Source organism: Macrotis lagotis, chromosome 1, assembly GCF_037893015.1.
Source record: "Macrotis lagotis isolate mMagLag1 chromosome 1, bilby.v1.9.chrom.fasta, whole genome shotgun sequence".
NCBI lineage: Eukaryota > Metazoa > Chordata > Mammalia > Peramelemorphia > Peramelidae > Macrotis > Macrotis lagotis.
The window spans coordinates 235,706,954-235,717,198 of record NC_133658.1 but is presented as its reverse complement, the minus strand read 5'-3'; the positions used below and the strand labels follow the sequence as shown (position 1 = coordinate 235,717,198).

Below are 10,245 nucleotides of genomic sequence, written 5' to 3'. Positions count from 1 at the left end.
ACTCTTGCCTCTCCTTACCTGTATCATCTTATTCAAGTCATTTAACCTTTCTGGATCTCAGTTTCCTCTTCTATATGAGGAAGAGACTGAACTAAGCAAACTTCAAGGTCCCTTATAGATCTAACTCTAAGATTCTACCTAATCAATATGCTTAGAACTACCTTATTGGAGGAGAAATACCAATAATAATTTCATATAGCTGAAATATTTTAGCACTTTTAATATTACTAAGTTAGTTTCTTGTAAATATTAAAGAATCTACCTCTGTAATAAAGGCATGCAAAATCCAGTAGTTTTGCATAGATATTTATTCCTATTTACTAATGTATTTCTACTTTTAGTTCACAGGCAACAGAAGCAAATAAGTGCCTTAAATGTAGTGTGGTATAATATGGACCTATAGCTATCAGATCCTGAGACCAGGTACTAATGTGGGTGTGAAAATACATTGGAGATGAAAGTGAGCCTCTGTTAGCTAGGGTTACCAAGCTGGCAGAAGTGTACAGGTGGAATCAGTCCCCAACGCATAACTTACTTTTTAATGCCTTAGAGGAGCAGTGGGTGTGAAATCAGCCATCAAGGAGACAGCTGTCCTCAGAGAATGCTACCTAGTATCCTACACACTCGAAAAGAAAACTAAAAGTGCTTTGGCTGCTCAAGAGAAACTTGTGTAAGTAACTTCCTATTTTTATAACTGGCTGGGACCATAGAACTTGGCTAGTCAAGCCTGGGAGTAAAGAGAATGAAAGCTTGGGGATGTAGGGATCTTGTGTGGATTGATTAGTATTCTGAAGCCTCTCTCATACTAATCCAAGAAAAAAAGGGAATAGCTTGCTGACTCCCTCTCTACAGAGCATCTTATTATATAATATGAATCTAGAGACCATTCAGTTCTCTTTTTGTCAGTCTGTGTATATGTGTTGAAAGTGGATAGAGAGAGAGACAGACAGACAGACAGACAGAGAGACAAAGACAGAGACAGCCATAGAGAAACAGAGACAGAGACAGAAACAAGAGAAAGAGACAGAGACAGAGAGACAGAGAGAAACAAAGAGACACACACACACACACACACACAGAGAGAGAGAGAGAGAGAGAGAGAGAGAGAGAGAGAGAGCGAGAGAGATTCAAGAATGTGTATATTTCCTTAATTGGACATGAGAGTGTTGGACAGTTTCCAGTTGTATGTTTTACTTTCAGTCCTAGATCTGAAAGATCTCATCGAGGTCCCTGCTTATAAATCTCCATTTGGTTCAAAGGCCTCTCAATATGAATAAAAGAAGGAAAGAATAACAAAGGGACCAAATAGCTTCCAATTTGATCAAGGCAAGTAGCCATAGATTAAAGCTTTCCCTCTTCTTCCTGGAGGAGGGAAGGGAGCCAGACTACATATCTCTGAGCTGGCATGAAGAGTGAGAAAATTCAATTCTCATTTCAGCAAATGTATATTAGGCATACCTACTGTGTGCCAGGGCTCATAATTCCTGTTGGACCAAAGCCAGGACTTAGCTAGGTGTTCTGAACTCTCTCTTGGTGCGATGTTCTTTCCATTCACAGCAGCTGCTTCCCAAATGGTAAATAAGGAACTCAAGAGAAACACGAGGGAGGTCTGTTTGTTTCAGAATGAGTTGAGAATTGAACTAGATGAGATAATCTTTGTTTTTTTCTTTCCTTCTCCCCACCTCCAACATTTTCGATTATTAAATGAGTTTCACACATAAAATTGACTTGGAAACATCCTCCTCTCTTACACATCACTTTTTTTAAACCCTTCTAATTGATTCGGATATTTTAAGAAGCTCACAGGTTCCCAAAGTGGTAAATGTGTTTTTACTCCTGCTGGACTGGCTCTGCTGGGCATCAGAATATCCTGTCCTTGCCAATGGAATTATCACTTTTATGTTGAGTTTATTGCTTAGTTGTAAAAAATTAGCCAGGGTCCTTGCCAAGCAGACAGCATAGGAAGCAATGAGTTGTTACTATAAGATCATAGAGTTGGAGTGGGAAGGGACCTCCGAGGCCACCCTCATTTTTACAGATAAAGGATAATGAGACCCAGGGAGGGTAAGGAAGTACCTGGGGTCATGTGGGCAGTGAATATCAGAGATAGGACCTGATTAATAATGATAGCCACATTTATAAAGCACTTGAAGGTATGTCAAGCAGTTTACAAATATCATCTAATTTCATTTTGCCCTCATTACTGCCCCAGGAGGCAGTTACCATTGTTATCCCCATTTTACAGATGAGGAAACTAAAGCAGACAGGTTTAATGACTTGCCCAAGGTCAATGTAGGTGACTGACACCAGATTTTGACTTAGGCTTTTCTGACTTTGTCCTATATGCCATCTATTGCCTTAGGTTTTCTGACTTCAAGATCAGCACTCTTTCCCTTGTTAAAAAAAAAATTAAATGAAGAACCTACATAAACCATGTATACAAAAAATTAAATATAAAATACAAAATAATATCTTAAGGGAGTTTCTGTGTTGGGGGAGACTACGTTAGCAATTCGGGAGGGATTTTTTTGGCTCTCTTTTAATTTTTCTCTATTTGTTACATATAAAGCATATCTATTTGTTTTTTTCCCATTTGCTTTTCTTGAATTTCTTATTTTTTCAATTAGTGAAAATCTATTTTCACTCTTTCATTTCTCCCTCCATCACTGAAAGGGAAAAAAGAAATAAAGAAAAATGTAGCAAATATGCAAAATCAAGCAAACATATCCCCACATTGACTATGTCCAAAAAAATTTGTCTAGTCCTGCATCCTGAGTCATCCATAACCTCTCTGTCAGGAGGTGTATAGCATTTTGGTTTTCTAATTGTGATTCAACATATTGATTGGAATCCTGTCTTTCAAAGTTGTCTGTATTTAAAAAATTTTTTTATTGTATAAATTGTCATCCTGATTCTGTTCACCCTGTATAAGTTCATATAACTCATTTGGGAGAAATCTTGGGGAAAAAATTGGGGAGGGAAAAAAATGATTCAATACCCATTAATTTTTTAATGGTTAACTTGTTAAGGCACCAAGCAATAGGGAAATAGGTACTTTATATGAGATGGGATCTAGTATTCCTTAGTTTTACCATTAAAAACCTGTTTTTCAATTAGACTATTTAAACCCTTTGTTTTCAGTGCAGATTTTCTGTTAGGAAAGAGATGGAGATAAGACAGGAGAAAGTGGGCTAGAAATAGTTGCCTTGTATGTTTTTCTACAAGCAGTGAGTGTTGATGGGACAGCAATCATCTCCTCTGGATCTAGGCAGGGTCTGAACTATGCCACTTACTAGTTGTGTGACTTTGTGCAAATAAATGATACATTTATAGGTTCAATCTTCTCACCTGTAAAAGGACACCAAGCTTTCTCTGTTTACTTCACATGATTATTATGAGGATCAAATAAGACAATGCATTCAAAAGGGGAAGCTAGGTGGCACAGTGGTTAAATAAATGGGCTTTGAATCAGGAAGCTATCTTCCTGTGTTCAAATCTGGTTTCAGATACTAATGTAGTTGTGTGACCTTGGGTAAGTTTCTTAACTCTGTTTGCCTCAGTTTCCTCACCTATAAACTGACAAGGAAATGGCAAACCAATCTAGTATTTTTGCCAAGAAAATCTCAAATGAGGTCAAGAAAAATCAAGCACAACTGAACAATAACAACACATTTTTAGCGCTTTGTAAATGGTGAAGCTTTATAATGATGTTGATTGACAGATGTCTTAAAAAAACCCAGGAGTTTACATATACCTTCTCCCACTTAGTCCTTAATCTCACTAATTGGAGTTATTTGTAGAAACAGTAACTTCTGGCAAAGTGTCAGTGAGAAGGACTGAGCATAGAGCACTGTGGTAGGTGATAGAAAGATGAGGGACCTATTAAGATAGACAAATAATGAGAAATATAAGTCTTTAAATTCTAACCAGGCAAGAATAAAGCTCAGGGGCATCCCTTGCTGTAAAATTCCCTAAAACTGGCCCTTCCCCCAACTTTCCTATTTTTTGCTAATGTCATCCCCACCTGTCATTACTAGGCATTTAAGGCTGAAGTCTTAGAATCATTTTGCCTTCCTTTTCCAATACTGTTTTTTCTTCCTTCACAATATTACTTAAAATCCATTCATTCTCACCATTCATAGAGCCACAATCCTATTTTGAGCTCTCCTATTTGTATTATTGTAATAGCTACCTAATTTGATAGCAATAAGCCTGCATTCTATCCCTTGTTGTTTCCATTCTTCCCCTGGTTGCCATGGACTGGCCTTGTCACTCATCTTCTCAAGAAGCTTCAGTGGCTACCCATTCTCCACATAGGATGAAATATAAACTTCTCTACCTGGCTTAAACCATCTTCCTTAATCTAGTTAGTTCTAGTTTATGTTTCTAGCCTTAAATCACTTTCTTCTCTATTATTTCTCTCTGTTCTACTAAACTGTATTACTAACTATTCCCAGACCTCTTACTACATCTCCAATCTTCTTAAATTTGTTAAGGTTAGACCAAAGGCTGGAAACAGATTTCTATTGCATTCTGAGTTGTTGGAATCTTGCAGAGTTCAATTCACACATTACCTCCTCCATGAAGCCTTCCTGCATTCTTCAGCTGAAAGTGTTCTATCCTTCTTTAATCTATCTTAGAGCTCTTTGTATTTCTCCTTTGAATTTATGATGCACTAATTTATAATATCATTGATGTACATTTATACCTTTCCTATTAGAATAGAAGTTCCTTGAAAGCAAGGACTGGTTTGCTTTGTATCTATCTGCAGTCTCAATAATTAGCACTTGTACAAAGTAATATATGTTCATTGAATTGAATCCCTAATTCAGAATATATTGGACAATTGGTTTGCAGAATGGGGAAAGTCCCATCAGATTCCAACTTTTTTACAGGGAAAAATCTAGTTGAAATGGGCCTCTATTGGGAAAATAGGGAAAAATTCAGTATTTGATGGTATTACCCTGACCATATAAATCCCTCAACATACTTCTCGCCTTACCAAAGAGAACTTCTAAATGCTTATCAGGGACATTGATCTAATTTTTCTCTAAAGTTTTGAAAGCTTCCAAATGGCAGATGACTTAGAAAAAAGCAAAGTATAGCTTTTGTAATGTAAAAGTGGTGGAACATTCTTTTCCTCCGGGAACACTTTCAATGAATGACTGTAAGTCTGTGATTTATATAACTGGGAAGAAAAGGAGAAAGAAGCTGGTTATTGCCAGACCCTCCTCAACCTCAGTCTCTAGAATCTGCTCTCTGCCTCTCAACACTCCGTTATTCCCTGCCAGGGAATTCTGTCTCTCTCTTCCTTGGTAAAGATCATAGATCACAGACTTCTCTGTAGTTTGCATTCTCATTTAGCTAAATAGATTACAACATCCTTCACCCTAGCCAGCAACTTTGGACAGTTTCCCCACCCCCCTCTGAAAAAAAAAAACCAAACAATTTCCCTTTGTTTGCTGTTACCGAGATACACTATGTGTGTCGTTTTAAGTAACCTGTCCATGGAAATGTTGCCCTTCACCAAGTTGTTATTTTAAGTATCTCCATGGGGGACTTCCCCCCCTTCTCCTCCCTCCCTCTCTTCTCCCCCTTTTAAACCACTGGTTGCCTGAGGATAAATTGAAGAAGTGGAAGTAAAGATCTTTTCATTACTGTTTAATACAAATAAGCAAAGAAAATTCTGCACACAAATTACTGGCGTATATAACACATTTCTTCATCTTCCTTTTGCCCAGTTTGCCTAAGGTATTCATACCTATGAATTTTATGTACGTTCAACTGCCTTTCACCTAGAGCTTTGGCGGATTTGAAAACAGGTGTGTCTTTTCCTTTCATTCTGGTGCTTTCGCCCCCACCCTTCGCAGGGACAGAAGTGTTACTAGCTGGAACAACTCAGTTTTTAGATTAAAAAAAAAAAAGCAAAGAAGCATCCTTCTCAAGCGGCCTCAAACGAGGGCTTCTGGTTCGGAGACTGCTGCTGGGGAAGGGGGAGGCGGAGGGGAGTGGGCTGTGCACAATGGCCATGGTCAAACAAACGAGACCCGCATGGCTCTTCCAAGGCCTCCTACGGAGGAGTGAGATTAAGGGAAATGGTCAGCTAGCTCTTCGTTTCTCCGGCTTAAAACCAGACTTCCTCCGAGCCTGGTCTGGGAGCTGGGGCTGTGGGGTGGTGTTGTCCCCTCCCTGCTGGCCTCTCTGCCCCCCTCCCCCATCCGTTGCTGCGGAGTGTGTGTATGTGTATGTCTCATGGAAAAAACCCAGGATGAGACTACACCACTCTTGCACACACACACACACACACACACACACACACACACACACACACGAGTATGTGTGCCATACAAATAGATATCCATGCCCAAGTGTATGCACACAGATGTTCATGCAGGCGTGGCTGGCTGTGGCTCAACACGTTTGAGTGAGACCCCTCCGCGCACTGCAGGACTCACGCCGACCCCCCAGAAATCACGTTAGTGCTGGTGGCTCTCTCACAGAGTATTTTTCTACTCGTCACAGGGCTCTTAGCCAGGGACGCGCTCCCGAAATAGAACAGAGTAGCGCTGGTTCGGGGGGCCCACGGGCCGGGGGAGGCGCGGGTTATAAGGGACTCCAAGGAGGGCTATTCTCGGGGACTGCCTATGCTCTGTCTCGTGCCCCCCCAGACCTTGGGCGCGGGATAGGGTGGGCGGCGATAGGCTAGGTGAAGGGGCTGGTGCATGCAGAGGCTGGCTGCTAGGAGGGGTAGTTTCGATGAATGGATGCTGCTGCTGTAGGGGTGTGGAGGGGGCAGGGGAGGTGGGAGGGCTCTTTTTTTAAAGAACCGCTCCTCTACATTGAAATGCATGTCCCTAGGGACCAAAGGACTAGAATTCCGCTCACGGACGATCTTCTCACTCCCCCCCACCCTTCCACTCCAGTCTCCTTCTTACGTTCAGCCACCCCTTCTCCAGGAGCCCCCCCAAAGGGGACAGTTGACTTTGAAGGTGGGAAGAATGGAGCTGGTTGAATGGGTGCTAGGGGACTTGCACTCGGGCGGGTGGGGGGGTTTGGGGGGACGCAGAGGGAGGGAAGGGGAGAGCCGCGGCAAACCAGGGGCCCTCCTGAGGAGCCGAGCCGAGCCGCAGGCACTAGCTCGCAGCTACGAAACCATTCATGATTTTGGTGACGTTATTCCAGTTGTGGGGGGAGAGAAGGCGGGGCATCTGGGCCCTGGGTCCGCCCCCCGCTCCTCCTATAAATAGGGCTTCTCAGGCTCTTTGTGGGGCTGAGAGCTCATAGGGAAGGCGGTCGGCCCCTTAGCTTGCTAGCTTTTCCTCTGGGTGGTGGTTAGGAGCTGTGGGGACCGTGCGCCTGAGATTTTGCCCTCCGGAGGGGGTGTCCCAGGACGGTGCATCCCTCCGCTACCCCTCAGAGCTCGAGGAAGCTGCTGGCAGCTGGGCCGCTGCGGTGCCTTCTTTCCTCTGGCCCGGGGAGCGATTTTTAAATCTCCAAGGGCGTGGGTCAGCCTCCCTTAGGACTTCATGTCTGTATATTTCCCTATCCACTGGTGAGTATCCTTTCCCCCTTGCGGTCTGTGGTGCGATGGGCTCCAGCCGGCGGATCTGCTCCCGGCTTTCATCCCTTTAGGGTACAGTGACTACTGACTGCTGTGACTTAATGAGGAGGGGGTGCTCTCCTTTCCAGGCGATGGCTCGGTTAAATGCCCAAGTCATACCTAAGAGGAGGGGGTCCTGAGGGGCGGTTAAGCTCCCAGGGAGGGATGGAGAGAATCCAGACAAAGGCAATGAACTTGGAGGCTTTGCATAAGTGCGGGGTAGCTGGGGGTGCTAATGGGGGAGAGGGTGTAGCAACCGTGCCCATGTCCTCCCTACTCCGCCCTGGGCTCCAAACGCCCCCCTCCTCAAATGAGGATTGCTGCTAGAATATCGTGGGTGCTGCTTGATTTGGGGAACAGAGACACTGTGGTCTTTCCCCTTCTTCCTCTCTTCTGTCTCCCCCTCCCCTTTTCACTACCCCCTCCCCGTTTTTCTTTGGTCTGCATGCAAGCCTTGATGTTGCGTACTGGAGATGGGCAAGAGAGGGTGCTGTGACGGCTACCGTGGTATTGGGTGTTGCAGGAAGAGAGAGACCCTCCTATGAATGGGCGGGGTGGGGGCGGGGTGTTGGTGGTGTTGGTGGTGGTGTTAGTGGTGATAGTGGTGATAGTGGTGGTCGAATATGTGTGCGCGCGCGGGTGTGTGCGCGCGCGCCCGCTCCCCGCACTCCGCGAGGAACGCTGCATCCTCTTGACCCCATAGCTTTCCTTCTACCCCTTTCCGAGAGAAGTGCCTTTGGAAACCACTCGACGTGACTGGGGAAGGGGGAGTGCAGCTGGTCAGGTCCCAGACACTAGAGACGGGAGCCCGGAGAACACATCCCAGCCACCTGGAATGGATTCAGGGACTGGGGGGCAGTGGTCACAGGGGAGGGGGCTGTAATGATGGGGGGCATGCTTGGAGGTTCTTAGGGGTTGGGGCTGTACTGATGTGGGAGTGTTGAGATAGATCCCTAGGAGCTGTGGGGCTACATTGATAGGAGGGAGTCTGTTGAGATCCCCTGGAGCAGGAGACTGGCCTGATGGGGAGCGTGTGATGATCCCCGGCGGTCTCGAGGTTCACCGGACGAGAGGTTGTTAGATTGCGAGGGGAGGTGGAGGAGCAGTGTGGTTTGCAGAGCCGAGCTTCAGAGTAAATCTGCAGGAGCTTCGAGCTTGCTTCCTTCCTGCAGGAGGGGAAGGATTCGAGCAAACAGCCTCTCCCCTGGGTTGGGGAGGGGGTGCCAAGGAGAGTGAGCTTGGTGCCTGCAAAACCTGTTCCCACATGTGAGAAAGAGAAGCTTCTAGAGGAACCCTGGGCCCCAACTCGGGGTATTTGTTTCCTGGCAAGGCAGACTTGCATGTATGTACCCAGCCAGTAGGCTGAGTGGCCGCTTGCATCTAGCCTAAAGCTGCTAAACTGAGATGGAGCTGAAAAGTTTGCAGTTTTTTTCTCTCTGCTTTTCACAGCTGTAGCCCCAGACCCCAAAGAGGAGGAGGAAAGGCCCCAGCCAATGGGCTGCAAATCTGAGCTAGTGCCAGGCCTTCTCCGCACCCTGACCACCACCACCTTGAGGGTCAGCTTACTGGGTGGGGTTCTAAGGAAGGGCCTTGAACATGGGGTAAGCAAGGGCTCAGGATGTTAAATGCTACCTGGCCTTTGCTGGGTCATCAGCCTGACTTTATCTCGAGAGAGAAAACTGATGAACTGGATGCCCCTGGAGAAGACCAGTGTCCCTTTAAGTGGGGTGTGGCTACTGGACTCAGGAGACAGATAACTGATGGGCTAGCGCCCCCCCCCCTTGAGTTTACCCAGCTTCCTTTACTGACTTCCAACTAATGAGCATCCAGGTAGGCTGTCAAGCCGGTCTTGACTAACCTACTTCATATTCGGAGGAGGGAAGCATTAATTTCTGGAAAAATATGTCCACACCTTAGTGGCTGTGGCAAGAGGCAAGCTCTGCCTCTCATGTGTTGTTATTTTGTTTGCCTGTGTGAGATAGTGAAGATGAGAGAAAGTGCCAAGGCATGTTTGGAAGGCATGCTCACTCTGATATATAGGAATGGACAATGTGTCCCAGAATCCTATGCCCTTGACCACCCTGTATATATGACAAGTGCTCACTTGGGCTATAGGAAATGCTTCTTTGACTGCTTTGTCCTTTGGAAATGCCTCCTGCTGGCTGAGCTAGGCAGTCATTAAGGCTGAGTATACTTGGTGTCTCACTAGTGTTTAGCTGGCCAGAGTTGCATTTGGGGTTGGAAAAGGGAACATTGGCCAGTGTGAAGTATAGATAAATACAGATCCACCGGGTATGGACAGGAGACGCTTCAATCTAGGCAGAGTCACCAGGACAATGGGAGGAATTCTGAAAGACTCCATATATGAAACTTTTTTTCTACACATCTAGGAGGGAGATAGAGACATCACTCCCTCTTTGATGTTTTGTTTTTATAAAATGTCAGTTTTGTACTTTTATCATCATCCTCATTATTCATAACAACAAAAACATTGCAAAAAAAAAATTTAGTTGACATGATTTAGAGAAGAAGTAACTTCTGGTGCCTTCCATTCCCGAGATGTAAAAGAAGACAGGAAACAGGGATATAGATGGTCCAGCGGGGGTAAAAGTGAATTTGGAGTCAGAGATCTCCATTTTGAGTCC

The 10,245-nt window shown here is 44.9% G+C and overlaps 1 protein-coding gene across 2 annotated transcripts in view; it reads left to right on the top strand.

Annotated features, from left to right (window-relative positions):
* Positions 1-363: 363 nt before the first annotated feature.
* The window catches only part of LBH (LBH regulator of WNT signaling pathway), a 36,663-nt gene continuing 26,781 nt past the window's right edge, over positions 364-10,245 (top strand). The window contains exons 1-2 of one of the 2 annotated variants that reach the window (XM_074209777.1): positions 364-423; positions 551-670. Coding sequence is in view for 1 of the 2 variants with exons in the window: in XM_074209776.1 (XP_074065877.1) it covers positions 7,527-7,552 (26 nt within the window). In the remaining variant the exon portion in view is untranslated. Of the gene's footprint in view, positions 424-550; positions 671-7,279; positions 7,553-10,245 lie in introns of those variants that run through there. The other variant, XM_074209776.1, reaches the window with a different exon arrangement.